This window comes from Loxodonta africana, chromosome 1 (assembly GCF_030014295.1).
Source record: "Loxodonta africana isolate mLoxAfr1 chromosome 1, mLoxAfr1.hap2, whole genome shotgun sequence".
NCBI lineage: Eukaryota > Metazoa > Chordata > Mammalia > Proboscidea > Elephantidae > Loxodonta > Loxodonta africana.
In genome coordinates, this window is record NC_087342.1 from 1,227,976 (window position 1) to 1,246,565 (window position 18,590).

An 18,590-nucleotide genomic window follows, 5' to 3' on the forward strand; every position below is an offset into this window, starting at 1 on the left:
GGTTTTATAAATCAACTTAGTAAACCTCATGTGCTTATAACAAAATTCCTTTTACAAGACCTCTTATATGTACTTATCTAATAATTTTTTTTATATAATAATTTTAGGAGAATCAGGCTTAAGTTGCTTGCTTGCCTCTCCTTTTTTGAAATAGAACCCTGAATCCTACAAAATGAACTATGCATTCTTTAGACAAATGAGTTTGCCAGAAGTACTCTGGAAGCTCTCAAATTACAGATTTATTTGAGTAATATTTTAAAAACACGCCAGCCATTTTTGAAAATGCTAAAAACTGTAAACACAAACATGTTATATAGCAAATGTTTAGTACATCTATGGGGTTAAGGACCTAGGTTTACCATAAGTAAGGCAGCCTTGTCTTTGGCTCCGCAGAAATAACCCTTGAAGTAACTGGGGTGACTTGTTCTGGGACTTTCAGGCCACACCAGATCTACGCTGACAAGTGGGGGCTGGCCAGACCAGAATAAATTCACCTGTAAGGCTGATTAAGAAGCCTCAGGAGGCATGAGTTAGCCATCACTCAGGACTGGCTTAGAAGGCTCAGAGCTTCGGGTCGGTGAAGCTAGGAGGACGTGCCCCTGAGACACAGCACCTCCACATTGAGAAGCTTCCCAGGCCTCACCCATGAATTTCTTCCTTATGACAATCCTGAAGTATATCCTTTTACTATAATAAAACCGGTAGTAAGAAGTATAACATCTTTAGTGAGTTCTGTGACCCATTTCGGCCAATTAATGAACCCAAAGATGGTGTCCTCTCAACTTGTAAGGTCTGAGCTCACCCCAGGTGGCTGGGGTCAGAGAGAGAGGAGTACCCTGTCAGCAGCTGGTGTCAGAAAGGGAGAACAGGAAAGTGAGGATGTGACTGACCTCCACCTCCTAGGAATTGCCTTTATGCCGATTCTCATTCGTGAAGCTATCATTGTTACATGGCATACCATCACATTGTATTTCCAGGCTAAACTATTCATGTGCAGAGCTCAGATAAACATTCTTTACCATCTAGCTTAACTGAGGAGTATCTTGAAATTGGTGTTTGAAAAAACAGAGACTTCTGCCTCAGAATATAGAGATGGAAGGAGTGTTGCTTCCCCACTTGCAGTGAAAAGAAAAAAATAAATAACAGGAGTGAACTTCAAGACTTTTTTCAAACCCACTGGAGAGTCACTAGGTCTGGTCCATTTTGGACCAAAATGGGTCCCACTTGGTCCAAATTCTCTTCTACAGGAAGGAGAGACACAAGTATCTGCTCACTTGGGGTAGATATAACAGGTCATAAGAGTTCAGGTACAACAGCTGACAAATCGGTAAAGTCAGAGCGCAGGATGGCAAACAGTGTGAAACGGCTGGCGTCAAAGGTATTAGGCAAGTCCACATCCTCTTGTAGGCTTTTTCTCCACCAACTCCACCTGGCACTCACTGACAAGACTGGAAAGAGCCCTAAGAAGCATCCACTGTGGTACAGATCTGGGAGTGGGCAACAACAGCCGTGTAGAAGGTGCAGAAACTCCCCCATATCTTTCTCCTCTGTAATCGGTTGAATAGTGTCCACCCAAAACTCATGTCCACCAGGAACTTCAGACTGTGATGTTATTTGGAAACTGGGCCTTTGCAGATGTAATCAAGTTAAGGTGGGGTCACTGGGCTTGTGTCCTTACAAAAGAAGTGGACATACAGAGAAACAGAGAAGTCCTTGTGAAGTTGGAGGCAGAGGCTGGAGCGATGCACCTACAATTCAAGGAACATCAAGGATTGGTGGCAACCACCAGAAGCTGAAAGAGGTAAGGAACTGTTTCTCCCTCAGAGCCTCCAGAACTGTGAGAGAATAAATTCCTGTTATTTAAAGCCACCCAATTTGTCATCATTTGTCATGGCAACCCAAGAAACAATTACAGATTTTGGTACCAGGAAGTGGGGTGCTGCTGTAACAAATAGCTAAAAATGTGGACGTGGCTGTGTAATTGGAAAACAGGTAGAGGCTGGAAAAATTTTGAGATGCTTGGTTAAAAAAAAAAAAAAAAGCCCAAATGGACTTGAAGAGACGGCTAGTAGTAACATGGATGAGGGCAATTCTGGGGGGCTCAGATGGGAAGTTAGGGGCATGCAAGAGAAAGTGCCTATCGTCTTAGAGAAAACATGTATTGTCATGAACAGAATGCTTTAGAAATATGAATGTTAAAGGTGCTTCCGGTAAGGTCTCAGAAGAGAATGGGGAACATGTTATTGAACACTGGAGGAAGAGGTGATCTTTGTTTTAAAGTGGCAGAACACTGGGCTGAACTTAGATGGAACACACAACTCGTAAGCAATGAACTTGGATATTTCACTGAGGATATTTCCAAGCAAAGCGTGCAAGGTGTGGCCTGGTTTCTCCTTGCTACTTATAGTAACATGCAAGCGGAACCAGAAATTGATGAACTAGAAAACTTTCAGCCTATCCGTATGGCAAAAGATGCTAAACCATGCTCTGGAGAGTGGCTGGACAACCTGTTGCTGAAGAGATTAAGTGTGTGACTCAGCAGAAGCCAGGAATAGGGATGGGATTATGCAGGAAGGATCTGTGGATAACTGTCTTGTCCAATGACATGGATCCTCTTGACATTCATAGGAGGCGCACAAAGTTTTTGATCATGTCATACCAGCAAAAACACTGCTAGCTTTGGCAAAAAGGGTCAAAAGGACAAAATGAAGAAGGCTACCGGACTTCTGAGATACTACAGGCAGGCAACAGGCTGATAGAACGAATTGGCTGCAAACACGTGCTACCCTTCAAGAAAGAGAAAGACAGCATGCCTAGGAGTGCAGAGCTGTGGATGCAGAGGCAGAGGTAGAGGCCAGAGTTGTTGGCCCAGAGGCAGGGGCTGGTGGGACCAAGCCGCAGAGTCTCAGGCCTTGAAACCTAATGGACTTTGCCCTGCTGGGTTTCAAACTTGCTTGGGACCAATGATCCCTTTAATCCATCCAATTTCTTCTTTTTGGAACGAGAATATCTCTGTAATGGGTTGAATAGTGTCCCCCAAAATTCATGTCCAACCAGAACCTCAGACCATGATCTTATTTACCCGTTGCTGTCAAGTTGATTCCAACTCACAGTGATCCTACAAGGAAGAGTAGAACTGCCCCCATTGGGTTTCCAAGGAGTGGCTGGTAGATTTGAACTGTCGACCTTCTTAATCACTGCGCCACCAGGGCTTCTGATCTTACTTGGAAACAGGGTTTTTGCAAATGTAATTAAAGATCTTGAGATGAAATCATCCTAATTAAGGGTGGACCCTAAATTCAGACTCTGGCATCCTTACAAAAGCAAAGGACACACAGAGACAAAGGGATGTGGTCACGAGAAGACAGAAGCAGAGACTGGACTTATGCTGCTACAAGCCGAGGAACACCAGGAATCACCAGAAGCTGGAGGAGTCAAGAAAGGATTCTCCCCTAGAGATTTCGGAGGGAGTGTGGCCCTGCCGACACTTTCCTTTCAGACTTCTAGCCTCCATAATTGCGAGAGAAGAGATTTTTGTTGTTTTAAGCCACCAAGTCTGTGATAATTTGGTAGGTTGCCCTAGGAAAGGAATCCAGCTTCTATCTCCATTTCAGAACAGAAGACTTCCTGGGGGAAGGGGGAGCACTGGTGGCCTTAGGGCACTGTGAGCAGTCCCTGCAGCTGGGAGCGGAGGACAAGGATGAAAAACCTCACTGCTGTGAAGGCTCAGGAGTCTGCACCCACAACTGCAGCTAGCAGAAGTGCGGAACTGACAAGGCCACACCCAGGGACCAAGGGGCGGCGTGTACGCCTTGATCAGAGACCTCAGCTACCTCCAGCACCATTCCACCGCCAGGCTCATAAGCTTCAAATATCAAGTGAGGGTGGAATGCTGCTGGAAGCAGGACAAGGGACACGCGAGGACCTGCCGCAAGCCCATTCTGAGGCCCAGCACAACAGGAAGGTGTAAAAGTTAAGAATCAAACACACGTTGCTCTGGTAAGCCAGCCCCACCCCCATCACAGGCTATACTTAGTTAATAGCCTGCGGTGAAGATAGCATCCAGCTGATAAACCACAGAAGCCAGCCCAGCCCAATTCCTGATCAGGTTACTGCAAGCCCCCACACTAAAGACCTAGCAGGAGGCATATCCATTTTTAAGCAAGAAACGTATGTAACTTAGCTTCTTCTGTATGACACAACGTGTTTGCATTTCAACAAAAAACAAGGTACAAGAAAACACGACAAGGCCACAATCCCAAGGGACAGAGCAATCATCAGAATCCTACTTAGATACCATACAAATACTGCAAGAATCTTTCAAGAAATTTTAAATTGTGGTTAATAACGCTAAAAACACTAATAGAAAAGCTGGAGAACATACATATAAAGATGGGTAGTTTTAGCAAAAAGTTAAGACATTACATGAAAGAACCAAATGGAAATGATAGAGATGAAAAAAAGTTATACAAAGAGATGGGCACATCCCCTTTGGGGGATTTTTCCCCAATTCCTAATTTCAATCTTGAGAAAACATGAGACAAACCCAAACCGAGGGATATTCTACAAATTCTCTGAACATGACTCTTCAGAAGGGTGAAGATCACAAGAGAGAGGAAACATTACAGACTGGAGACCACAGAGACGTGAAGGGGCCCTGGTGGCATAATGTTTAAGTACTCAGCTGCTAACCGACAGGTTGGCAGTTCGAACCCACCCAGCCACTCTGGGAAGAAAGACCTGGTGATCTGTTTCCATAAAGATTACAGCCTAGGAAACCCTATGGTGATCTGCTCCCATAAAGATTACAGCCTAGGAGACCCTATGGTGATCTGCTCCCATAAAGATTACAGCCTAGGAGACCCTATGGTGATCTGCTCCCATAAAGATTACAGCCTAGGAGACCCTATGGTGATCTGCTCCCATAAAGATTACAGCCTAGGAGACCCTATGGGGCAGTTCTACTCTCTCACATGAAGTCAATAAGCACTGGAATCAACTCCACAGCACCCCATAATGAGACATCATGAGTAAAAGCAATGTAGTGCCCTGAACTGGATCCTGAAACAGAAAAAAAAAAAGTAGAAACTGGGAAAATCTGTATCTTATTTAATAGTATTGTGTCAATGCTAACTTCTAGGTTAGGTAAGTGTACCACGGTTGTGCAAGATACTAACATAAGAGGAACTTGAAGGGTTCGCCTGAACACTACGTTATCTTCCTAACTCTTCTGTACTTCTAAAGTTATTTCAAAATAAAATTAAAAAGACAAAAAGCTATTACCATTTGCTCCTACTTATTTATGTAAATCTTAAGTTTTAAAACACTAGGAAACAAATAAAAAATAAGCCAGATGCTAAAGCTTCTAAGACTGTCATCCATACGCTGAATTTCAGTTCTAGGTTTACCAAAAGTTTCATTGTTCACTGTACTTCACGTTACTGTCCTCAACGAATATTATAAATATGAGCTCATAAAAACACACTTAAACCCTTAACATACTCACTTTCCTTTTATGTACTGGGATCAACGTAAAGATTTCATTTGGAAAAAAGGTCTTGTGAAAATAAAAAGGTTCGGTCAACAAGATCATTTACGCCACCAAGTGGTGACTGAGATAAATGACCGCTGACAACCAGTAAAAAAAAAAAAAAAGGCTGTTTGCACTTTTAATAGGACCTAAATGGGAGAAAAATGTGGACAATTTGATAATACTTAATACTGGAGACATTTATATTATAGGTATTCACAATATAAGTTTCTAGTAAAATCGGTTTGGAAGGTTCATTTGAATTAAGAAAGGAAATAGCTTGTTGGCTACATAGACAAGCGGGATTATCTGGTATATTTATCAGCGGATGATGCATAGGCTTACCAAAAACCAAACCCAGTGCCGTCGAGTCGACTCCGACTCATAGCGACCCTATAGGACAGGGTTAGAACTGCCCCATAGAGTTTCCAAGGAGCGCCTGGTGGATTCGAACTGCCGACCCTCTGGTTAGCAGCCACAGCACTTAACCACTACGCCACCAGGGTTTCCAGCTTACACCTCCATATTACACATGTCAAACACTGCCTTACCTCCACCAAGTCACTATATACATTACAGAGATTTCCTTCGCGATACAAGAATTAGACTACAACTGGAAAAGGGAGAAAAATAAAGGGATCTGAAGATAAGATTATCCCTGAAGAAGAAGGAAAAAAAAAAAAACCTAAGGTTCCGTTAGAGGGAACTCAACAAGGTGGATGAGAGGCAATGTATGGACATAAAGGGAACGTAAAACAGGGAAGAGTCCAAAAGCGGGGTCCTCTTAGCCCTGGATCTCAGTGCCGTCCCAGGGTAGAACTAGCCTTTCCCAAATGCCTCCATCCAAGTCTATAAACGGAGGTCACACGATAAAGAGAGCCCTGTCTGTTCTAATACTCTATTATACTATGAAGTACTCTAACAGACAGTCATGAGAAAGACTCCTGTGTCCTTAATTGAAGAAAAGACTTTTGGTGGAACCAACCTAATAAAGCAATCAGGAAACAATATAAATAACAACACTCATCATATTCCTGGCACACAGCAAGCGCTTTCTAACTATCAACTACGAGCAGGCAGGCAGAGGGGGAAACGAGGTAACAAAGAGGAAAAGGGACAGCGGCCTAGCATGCAGTCTCCTCTATCCTAGTTCTGACACTGTTACCAGTTGAACTGTACCCCCTAAAAATGTGTGCTGGAATCCTAAACCCTAGATCCGTGGGTGCGATCTAAGGTAATGTGATGCAATTACTTACCCCCAATGTAGTACAATGTCAATACCCTCCATGATACGATGCAATGTAATCAATCAGTTGAGGCCATACCAGTGTAGGGTAGATCCTAAACCCTAATCACTTCTGAGTTTTAAAAAGACCAGAAGAGACAGAGGCTCACATACACAGGGAAAGACAGATGACACATGAAGATGGCTACAAGCCAAGGAACTCAAGGATGGCCAGCAGACACCAGAAACCGACGGAGAGGCTCAAGGGAGGAATCCACACGGCTGAGACCCTGACTTGGCCTTTGAGTCTCCAGAACTATGAGAAGACAAATTTCTGTTCTTGAAAGCCACCCACTTGTAGTACTTCTGTTACAGCAGCGCTAGGAAACTTAGACACGCTATTACACATTTAACACCTTCCTCAGGAATTGAATCAAAAACGCTGTCATCGTTCTCTACGACACACTTCTTCATTAAAAGAGCTGTTATTCAGGAAGATCCCATTATAGCCTTTTGATAAGAAGCAAGAAAAGCGTTTCTTTACATTCATTTTTATTAAACAAATAAGGCTGGTAGTGGAACACCTTTTTTATTTAATGCATAAACACGTAAGTCCCTTTATTAGAGAAATTGTATATATTGGCGAACATGGTCAATGGTCACATCTATGGGTTAATTATTTAAAAATCAGAACCAATAATTAGGATAGATTCTAGACTCTCTTCATTACATTGTGAAGTGTCTTGTGTAGTCATATTCTATGGTTGGAATGACAGCTTGTACAAATTTCAAGAAAATTAGAAGATACCTAAAGGTCTTTAGCTAAGGAAAATATGATTTTTAAATGGTTCTATGGCTTAAGCTAACACTGTAATTAGCAATTTTATTAAGTATTAATTTCTCTAAAAAAAAGTTTCATCTTCACAGAAAGATTTTAAGACAAGAATCTCACAGAAATTCACTCATCCAAGCTTGTGTGTGTTCAATGAGGCTCTCCATACCTTTAAGACTCTGTGACCAGCCACTGCCATTTAATAGCCGAGTCTGAGACTTCCTAATGAGTAGGAGTTCATACGCTGTTGTTACAGGCAGGCCCAACTATCTTGATGTAAAAATAAGAACAAGGCTGTCCACGTTTAAGTGGAGAATGGTACCCTTATTGTTCACGACATTGCTAGAGTGTGAGTTAGAGAAAATGAGCAGAATGAAGCGTATAAAATCGCTGAAGCAAGAGAAAACAGAAGTGGAAACCCTCCGTAATGGACTGATTCTCGGTTAACATATATACTTGCCACAGAGTCTGTGATACTGGACTGTCTTTAAGAAAATTCTGAGTTTCTTCTGTGTTCCACTGCACTTAGGAGCATCAAGAGCCGACTTAATTTTTACTGGGGAACAAACATAAAGATGAATGCTAAACTACACCCAGTAGGATTTTCAGAGCACATCTGGCTTGCACCGTAACTTCTTGGTTTCAATATCTAATCAGATGAAAGTTTCCCTAAAGGGATATACTTGGTGAGTGACGCTGAGGTTACTGCAGCTCCAACACCGTGGTGAATCCCACGGACCCTGCAGTCTGCACCTAACGCTGCGGGGCATGAAGCAGCAAGCCCAACGCCAACCGAGCGCCAAGCCAATTCAACGTGTCTGGCGTCCAAATCGCCGACTTTAACTGCTCTTGATGAATCCACGCTGCAGGTACATGTATTTAGGGATACAAGAGTTTACTCTTGTTAAACTCGGAAAACTACAGAACCATAGTGAGATACAACAAGGGCACTCTTATCTGATGAAAAGTTAAAATACTGTATTTTAAGAATATCTGAAACACGCTTCACGAGCATTACTTTTTAATTAACCAACTCACTTAAGTTGAACTCTTTGCTTCAGAGAGACCTCAGACTGACACAACCTAACTTATATTTACATGGAAAAAGTAAACATGGTGATATATGAAATTGGGAATAGACTTAAGGAAAAGATACTCATGCGTTACCTTCTAAATTGGTACGTTACTCATCTTTCATCAATGAATTAAGTCCACTGAGTCTCTTTTCCATCAGGAGCAGCGGTTTTGTGCTAACCCATTCACACACTCTTAACCACTCCTACCTCGGAGACAGACAAAAGCGTTTGGCGAGCCGCTGCCCTGAAGGACGTGTTAACCTAAGGCTCGGTAATAAGGCAGAGCTAACTGGTGTACATAAGGACATGTGCTAACCAGGAACGAAGCGTGACTGTCACAATACAGCATTTGCCCCCAATCACACACAAACATACACGCACACACAGAAGGATACATATGAACACCAAGCTCTCCCCCTCCTTCTGCAACAGTTTCAATGATTTTCTTCATCACCTCGGCATGCCTAAAAGCAAAAGAACAAATCATTAGTGCAGATCAATAAAATCAAAATAGTCTGAAAAGCAAGGTTTTGCTTGTGAAGCAATCTACCTCATTATTACGAGTGAGCTGGTTTTTAACATATAATAATTAATGTGTTGTAAAATATGCCCTCCCTGGCCCTGCAGCCAGTCAGACTGCTGAGCCACAAGGCAGCTGTGGTAGTCACGATGGGCACCATGGACTGTCAGCTTCCCTCTGGGATGAGGGGTGGTGTGGCAGTGGAAAACGAGAGGAAGGGAAGAGATGCCAGGGGTCAATGCTGGACAATGGCCATCTGCTCTGAGGAACCAGAGAGTTCAAAAAGCTACCTGGTAACTGTTGGTCAAAAAAGCACAGAGGTATCTAAAGTCCTGTGATTTCTGACTGCTTAAGTACTTGGCTGAGAAGAAGCCAAAGCTGAGAGGTTCAATGAAAAGTTAATTGGTGCTTTGCCTTAATGGGTATCACAGAATTTATCTAATTCTATTTAAAAATAAAGTTTCCGTCCTATGCACAAATCTTTTCATGGCCAGCTGGTATCTCTCCTGTGCTACAGGAAAGAGTAACACCAAAGTAATTAGACATAAAAACTAAGAAAAAGGCAAAGTACAAAAGAAATAACCTTACATAAATCAAAGAGGCTTAAATAATGCCTCTCAAATTTTTATTAATATAATCTTGATAATAATCAACTCAGAAGATGAGAGTGACTATATTAGCCTTAAGAATCTGAAAGTAGACTCTGAGACGGCCCACAGAAAGGCCTATGATGTCCCAAAAGTCTTGTTTTATAGGCCTTCAGCCGTATTTACAACCGTTCCATAAACAGCCATGTTTACTCATTAAAATGCTTAAATTACAGGTTAAATTACTTTTCTCTTTTCCTCAACTCTGAGTAAAATTTATATCTCAGAAAGAAACCTGCTTCAGTTTGATAAGCACAACCCTAAAACCTCAAACCCTAAGGGGAGCCAACAGCAAAGCTCTTTGAAGTGAAAACCTTTCAGATTATATTGGATAATTCTAGTGGTTATTAATGCTTCTTGACATAAATAAACTTGAATAATGAACTAGGCTTTCATCAAGGTAAAGTTTGGAAATAAAGAAGTTAATAAAGAGGTTACAGAGAGTGAGAAGAAAATCTTAATTTTTTTTTTTTTTTTTATGGGAAAAGGGGATGGGAGGGACAAGGAAATGTTTCATCTAACTAGTCAATGGAATATTATCAGAGTTTTCATCTGAAAAATGTTACCAGTATGTTATCAGTACTTTTCTATGAGTTGCAAAAGTTAGCTATTAAAAATAAGTAACCCAAAGGAAATTAGAATGTAACATCATTTTTAAAATGAAAGTTCTGAGCGAATCATACATAGAGGCTTGGCCTCACTCACTCAGCCACCTGAAAACACTGGCAAGAGAAAACCCCTACGGCAGCCCACAATTCCAAACAGAGAGGAAGTCAGTGCACGGACAGAACTCCACAACTACCCTAGCCTCTGAACTCAGGCAATCTGTGCCTCGTGGTGAGGGTTAAGGACTAAGACACAGAGCCGGAGTGGGCCATAAAAGGGTCTTATTCCCTACTTCTACGCCCCTTTTCCTTTATTTCCCTCAAAAAAGAACTACACTGTCTATGACAGAATTAGTTTATAAGACAGTTAGCTGAAATCCCAAATTATAAAATGCACTTGATTTGATAGGGCTTCAGACCTCTTAACTGAAGGATAAAGGAATGCAGAAATCCTCACACCACATCCCCAGTAAACGGGGATAAATAGGTCACCTAGCAGAAGTACAAGGTCAACTGTATACTCTACATTCAGAGATACACATTCATGCTAGAGCAAACCATGTCTAAATGATCAGAACTTTTAAATCTAAAACAGGGTCTTCGAATCTATTCTCGGAAAAGAGGGGTGCAATCACAAAACCCATTCTGTAAGTAAACACACACACACATTCTTAGTATGTTAAACTTGAAATCACTTAGTGAGCTTCTCACTCCCTTTTTCCTTATACATTTAAGCATAAGAGCATTTCTAAGGAAGATAAAAGGGAATTTTATTTGCTTATTAAGTCAATCTTTTCTGTTAGGGCATCCCAAGTAATAAACCCATGAAGTAGACGAGACACACACACGCACACAAATACACACAAAATGTCTGCAGACCTGCATGGATGAACCGAACACATTGGAGGGGGTGGGAGATGAGGGTGATTTTCAATGGTCACTGTTTTCTTCACATGATCTTGACTGATATCTTCATACATGTGCTCAACTGTTAAAGGCTGCCGTTGCTGAAAGTACAAAAAAAATGCCCTGAAATTACTGTTAAGAAACTCTTAGCCTCAAATCTCAATGTTTATCATCTTTTTATTCTCCCCACCCCTACCCCTTTCACTTACAATTTAAAATTTCGTACTATTTAGAATCACCATTCTTTGGGGGGAAGTTTACAATTCACTTGTGCCAGCCTGTACCTCTGGTCCACATGACATTAACTACCACCCAAAGGAAACCCTGGTGGCGCAGTGGTTAAGTGCTATGGCTGCTAACCAAAAGGAGGTCAGCAGTTCAAATCCAACAGGCGCTCCTTGGAAACCATATAGGGCAGCTCTACTCTGCCCTATAGGGTTGCTATGAGTCGGAATCAGCTCGACGGCAACGAGGTTAACGCTATAAAACCCACTGCCATCGAGGTGATTCTGACTCACAGCGGCCTTCTAGGACAGAGCAGAACTGCCCCATAGGACTTCCAAGGAGTGGCCGGTGGATTCGAACTGCTGACCGTTTGGTTAGTGGCCGTAGCTCTTAACCACTGTGCCAGCAGGGCTCCAATTAAATAGATGAGTGAAAAAGGTTCTGTGTCTTAAGGGGAAAAACATATATGACACGATCACATGTAAACGCCTGTACATATAACAAATGTGATTCCAGACAAAAGTTAGCATGACAAACCAGGTTCAACCCACTTCACGTTCTGAAGGGACGAAATCAGAGGCCAAGGAGTAAGCACGCAATGGATTATCTCTGTTTACATTTTAGTATTATTGTCACCCCACTGAGTGCTTCAGTGTCTTCAAGATAAAAAATATTAATCATAAAATTAAAAAACAGATGATTTCTGAAATTTAAAAGAACGTAACATACAGTCACGTACCTAATTAAGAAGGCATTAAAACCAATAATTTAAAGCATTTACATTAAAACATACATTGTTTCGTTTTTACCTCATCGTAGCCAAACAACCACAGTCGTGGCGTCTGGTAATATTTATCGTAAGTGATGTAAAGGTCATAAGTTCTGGTTTGCAAAATAGCATCTTCACCTCCAGCATCGGTTTTAGCTTTACAAGCTTCTACTATTTTCCTTGTGTCTAGGGTAGCCTGGCATATAATAATGGATAAACATTTAGAACATTAAAATTTGTATGAATACGGTATTACAGAAAATGTATTTTTCCCACCCTGTATTTCGTTCTGATTTTCCCATTATAAGCAGACATAATTTAAAACTCAAAAGGTAAAATCATAAATGTTACAATCTATGTAAACACACAAATAAGAACTTTGAAACATCAGAATATTATTAGTAAGAACACGAATCCCCAAGTTCATTCATTAAAAATTAACTAAAGAAAACTCAATTTACAAACCTCATCTGTTTCCAACAAGCCACTCTCTTCATATTCTGTTATAAAAAGCAACAAAAGGTTAATCGAGTCCGAGATAACCCCTAAACCAAACCACATGATATTACTTCAGGGTATCATTCCAACACCGGCTTTGGCTTTTGTTCCTAACTGAAGACGCTGAGTAGATACCAGCGAGCTAAGTCCAAAGCAGCAGACGCTTCACACCACCGGTCGGCAGGCTCCTGGCCTGGTCGATGGTACGGCGCATCACGGAGCATCAGCAACAGCAGCTGGCGTCGTAAAACGACAGAACCCACAGTGACTCCACAGGACACACCAGGCTGGTCACGTCACTGGATAAACGAGCCTGTTCAAGTCACCGGGGGCCTCCACTGTGCCGGGCCAGAGGCACCTTTCCAGTCTTCGTCTTCGCTGACCACCCAGCAGCATCTGGCAAGGTCAACCCCTCCTTCTCGGAACGATCCTTTTCCTTGGTTTGTCAGGTGCTGTGTTTCCTCCCACCTCACTGCAGCCCCTGCACTCTCTCCTGTGCTGACTCCCCTCAGGCTCCTCTGTATGTTTGCTCTTAACGCTGCAGGAACCAAAGGTTCAGCTCCTGAACCTGGCCTCACGTCTCCTCAAGCTTACTCCCTTGATGATTTCAATCAATCTCAACGGCTTTAAATACCATCTATATGTTGACGACTCCCAAGTTTATTCCCTGACTCCCTGACTTGACTTTTTTTAATTTTTATTTGTGCTTTAAGTGGAACTTTACAAACCAAGTCAGTCTCTCATACAAAAACTTATATATCCCTCGCTATATGCTCCTAGTTGCTCTGTCTAATGAGACAGCACACTCCTTCCCACCACTCTCTGTTTTCGTGTCCATTCAGCCAGCTTCTGATCCCCTCTGCCCTCTCATCTCCCCTCCAGACAGGAGTTGCCCACATAGTCTCATGCATCTACTTGAGCCAAGAAGCCCACTCCTCACCAGTATCATTTTCTATCCCATAGTCCAGTCCAATCCCTGTCTGAAGAATTGGCTTTGGGAATGGTTCCTGTCTTGGGCTAACAGAAGGTCTGGGGACCGTGACCTCTGGGGTCCTTCCAGTCTCAGTCAGACCATTAAGTCTGGCCTTTTCGTGAGACTTTGAGGTCTGCATCCCACTGCTCTCCTGTGCCCTCAGGGGTTCTCTGTTGTGTTCCCTGTACCTGACTTGACTTTTGTCTCCACTTGAATGATTCATGAGCATTGCAAACATCACATATCAAAACTGAGCTCCTGATTCCACCTTCAAAGCTGTTCAATCCTACAGTTTTCCCATCTCTGTTAATTCCAGGTGCTCAGGTCAAAAACCTTGGGGTCACACTTGACTCCACGTCTGTCTCTCACATTCTACACCTAATTCAGCAGCAAACCCCTTCGGCCCTACCCTCATGTCCAATGTTCCATCCTTGCCGGAGCCGCCATTATTTCTTGCCTGGATTATCACAACAGCCTCCCATTACTCTCCCACTCCCCCTTCAGTCTATTCATATTGAAGTCAGCGTGATGCTGGCAGAGGTCGAATCACTTCAATCCTCTACGTAGAAAAACTCTCCCTGGCTTCTCCTCTCATCTAGTCAAAGCCAGGGCCCTACATGATCTGGTCCCTGCTTCCCTCTTTGGTCCACCTCTTAGGCTCCCCTCTCACCCACTCTAGACGCAGCAGGCTCCTCTCAGCGTCACAGAAGCCACCTCAAGGCCTCTCTGCACACATCCCCCAGACACCCAAATGACTTGTTCACACGTTCTTTCTGAGCTCTACTCAAATGACAATCTCAACGAGGCCTTTCCTGACCAAACTACTTAAAGACAGCAACACTCATCCCTGCCCCAGGACCCCTCACCCCCTTCCTTCATTTTTCTCTGTAACACTTGCAATCATGTAATACAATATACACTTTGCTCTACTGTTTTTCACCCACCGTCCCTAATTAGACTACACACTCCATGAGATCACGTCTACCGCTTTAATAATTTCCAGCACCAAGAACCATGCCTGACACAGACACTGTATTGCTCAATAAATATTTATTGAATAAAGAATTGAAATTAACTACCTGCTATATTAGATTTAAAAAAAAAAAAAAAAAAAAAATTGCTGTCAAGTCGATTCTGACTCAAAGTGACCCTATAGGACGCAGTAGAACTGCCCCACAGAGCTTCCAAGGAGTGCCTGGTGGATCTGAACTGCCAACCTTTTGGTTAGCAGCCATATCTCTTAACCACTACGCCACCAGAGTTTCCGTAAAATTCCACGTAAAGCAATTCTTTCCTTATCTCCTACCCAAGGGAAATATAACAAACATGCTAAAATGCTGTCAGATAGTTAAGGCAGTCCCACAGCTTGCACTCTAAAAATTGTCCCCATCCCCCAACCCCAGCTTGGACAACTGTGTGACATTCACAGAAAGACAGAGCCCACAAAGGATATCTGTGCAAAAAGGTGATGAGTTCAGTTTGACAACTGTGAGACATCTAGGTGGAAATGAAAATGAACGAGCACACCTGAAGTTCAGGGGACCTGGTCTGGAGGTTTAGATATGGAAGTCCTGAGCATAGGAAATGGTATGGGAGGTTGTTTTGAGCAATTTTGGTTACAAGTAAGTCATTCAGATTTCCTCAGAAATGGGCATTTTCCATGGAAATAAAGAAAAAAATCTGACGAGAATTTAGGAACAAATATACAGCTAGGTTTCACGGGGCCTGAAAGTAATTTGGGAAGAGAACTAAGAGATAGTCAGCTACTCTGGCACTTGGGCTGTGCTGTCAGCCCCTCTTTAGCGGCCGTCTGTCCACCACTTGCCAAGATGGTGTACCAACTCTAACTGACGCCATCTGTCCACCACTTGCCAAGTTGGTGTACCAACTCTAACGGACGCCATCTGTCCACCGCTTGCCAAGAGGGTGTACCAACTCTAACGGACGCCATCTGTCCACTGCTTGCCAAGAGGGTGTACCAACTCTAACAGACGCCATCTGTCCACCACTTGCCAAGATGGTGTACCAACTCTAACTGACGCCATCTGTCCACCACTTGCCAAGAGGGTGTACCAGCTCTAACTGATGCCATCTGTCCACCACTTGCCAAGAGGGTGTACCAACTCTAACTGACACCATCTGTCCACCACTTGCCAAGAGGGTGTACCAGCTCTCACGCCATCTGTCCACCACTTGCCAAGAGGGTATACCAACTCTAACTGATGCCATCTGTCCACCACTTGCCAAGAGGGTATACCAACTCTAACTGATGCCATCTGTCCACCACTTGCCAAGATGGTGTACCAACTCTAACGGACGCCATCTGTCCACCACTTGCCAAGAGGGTGTACCAACTCTAACGGACGCCATCTTTTACTTCTAATGCTACAAAACATCTCCCCTCATTCTTAATTCTATAGCTGAGATTCAGTCACCTTACACCCCCCAATGGCTACCCTTAACTTGTTCATATTCTCTTTCTTTCTCCAACTGCTGACACATTCTGTGTGTGTGTGTGTGTGCCCACAAATTCGTATTTAAACTTTCACAGAGAATGTGGTGTAATTTATACATCTTTCCTGTTGCACAGATTTCAATGCCAGACCACAGTGTGCCAGTACACAAGCCACGACAGTAAACGAAATCTGCAAGTTAGAGCAAGCAGGGGAAAAAAAGCTCCCATCAAACAGCAGCTGGGAAGTAGGTCAAGGGCCCCACGAGGCTGAGAAGAACAGCCCAGGAAGGAGGAGGAAAATTCAGTCATGGAGACCAAGGGAGGCAAAAAGCTGGAGAGAAGGTTAAGAGAGCCAGAGGCAGGGAAGACAAGCACGATAAAGATGGACTGACTTCACAGAGGTAACCCTAGTGTTAGCAATACTTTCACATCTTTTTAAATATCTGAGGTTTCATATGTATTAGAGGTTATCCTATTAATAACATAGGAAGCTATTCACAGTCATATATTCATAGACCTGTGTGACTCTGCCCTCTGAGTGCAGTGGATTTCAATATTTTAACCACGGTCCACCAAAGCAGTGACCCTCCACCACTGGGAATCCTAGCAGGGCATTCCAGAATCTCAGGGAAGGGGGAAGGGATCCTGTGCAGTTCGAAAAGACACCATTAAGAATCACTCTCTCAGGGTTTTAGTAGAAAGGTGGTATCAAAAAGGAGGGAAAAAAAAATACAAAAACACACTAGTAAACTTTGTTACGTTCTGAAATAAGAGTCTGTATCTTGCTTTATCCAACACTAGAGATTTATGACCAATATTTTTCATAGTAGAAATAATGCTGTTAAGACTATGCTCCAGGCAAAGTAAGAGAGGCCAAGATCAAGGTAAGTTTTGTACTGATTAAATTTAAACTAAACAAAATTCTCTCTGGGTTGCTAAACATTAATAATTAGAACTCAGGGGGGTAGAATTCTTCCCACATCAGTTAGAAATATGGCCAAGTCAATACACAATGTGATTATAGCAAATCCAGAAGACAAATACCTTCCATATCGGCAGCTTCTCCTTCATCTTCCTCTTCTTCCTCACATATCACAGAGCAATCTTGGAGTTTTATGCTGTCCTTTGAAATTAATTACATTTGAATTCATTTAAATATGTTTACTAGTTCAAACGCTGCCCCCATGCGCTGGCACAGTGCTAACCACTGTGCAGTAAGAGTGACGAGACAGTTCTTATCCTCAAGGAACTCACACTTGAGTAGGGATGGCAGGCACATAAGCCAACCTTAAACAAAACGTGCTAAGTGCTGTGACTGAGAACTGTAAGAGGTATGGCAGCACTGAGAGTACTTTAAGCTCATGTTTAAATATAGTTCCCAATTCCTAGTAAGAACAACAATATTTTTATCTAACCAATTCATTAGTTTTACAAATTCAGTTCAAAGTTATGTTAACTTGCATACTTAAAATTTAGAGGAGGAAAAAGGTGTATCTGTAAATCACATTTGTAAATTAAAATAAATGCATTATTACAAATTAGAGATCAAACTCTTATGACCTAATTTGTTAACAATACCCCAAACCAAACCAAATCCACTGCTGTCAAGTTGATCTCAACTCATAGCGATCCTACAGGACAAGAGTAAAACCGCCCCATAGGGTTTCCAAGATTGCAAACCTTCACAGAAGCAGACCGCCACGTCTTTCTCCCTCTGAGAGGCTGGTGGGTTCGAACCACAACCTTCTGGTTAGCAGCTGAGTGCTTTAACCACTACACCATGAGAGCCCCCATTGTTACCAATATCCTGGCTGAATTACACAACAGTTATCAGGCATTACAAGGAGCCCTCCTGGTGGTGCAACCGTTAAGGGTTTGGCTGCTAACCAAAACGTGGGTGGTTCGAACTTGTCAGCTGCTCCAAGGGAGAAAAGACCTGGTGACCTGTTCCCACAAAGATTACAGCCTAGGAAACCTCGTGGGGCAATTCCACCCTGTCACATAGAGTCGGTAGGAGTTGAGATCAACTTGACACAACACCAACATCAGGCATTATAGGCATTTCAACACACAGAATTCCAGCTCAATTTCTTAACAATACTGGCCATACAAGGAAAGAATAATGCTAACTGACGACAGGGCTAGCACACAATTATTGACTTCATAAAACTAACACTCTGAAAAATTTGAAGTCAATACAGTAAGTCATAAATCGGGCATCTAGTTTCAACTAATTTACAGTTTTACTTAGGGATGATTCTATTTACCGCTAGAAACTGAACTCCTTTGTATCACTATTAGACCCAGAATGTGAAAGCGTAGGGGAAAG

General features: G+C 42.6%; 1 protein-coding gene across 3 annotated transcripts in view; it reads right to left on the reverse strand.

Annotated features, from left to right (window-relative positions):
• Positions 1-7,290: 7,290 nt before the first annotated feature.
• ATG3 (autophagy related 3) overlaps positions 7,291-18,590 on the reverse strand; it is a 37,270-nt gene continuing 25,970 nt past the window's right edge. For 2 of the 3 annotated variants that reach the window (XM_064276695.1, XM_064276288.1), the window contains exons 7-12: positions 17,306-17,384; positions 12,801-12,835; positions 12,376-12,531; positions 11,315-11,442; positions 9,059-9,127; positions 7,291-7,563 (exon numbers count right to left, since the gene is read on the reverse strand). In XM_064276695.1, the coding sequence (XP_064132765.1) occupies positions 7,482-7,563; positions 9,059-9,127; positions 11,315-11,442; positions 12,376-12,531; positions 12,801-12,835; positions 17,306-17,384 (549 nt within the window). In that variant the 3' untranslated portion in view covers positions 7,291-7,481. The other variant, XM_064277167.1, reaches the window with a different exon arrangement.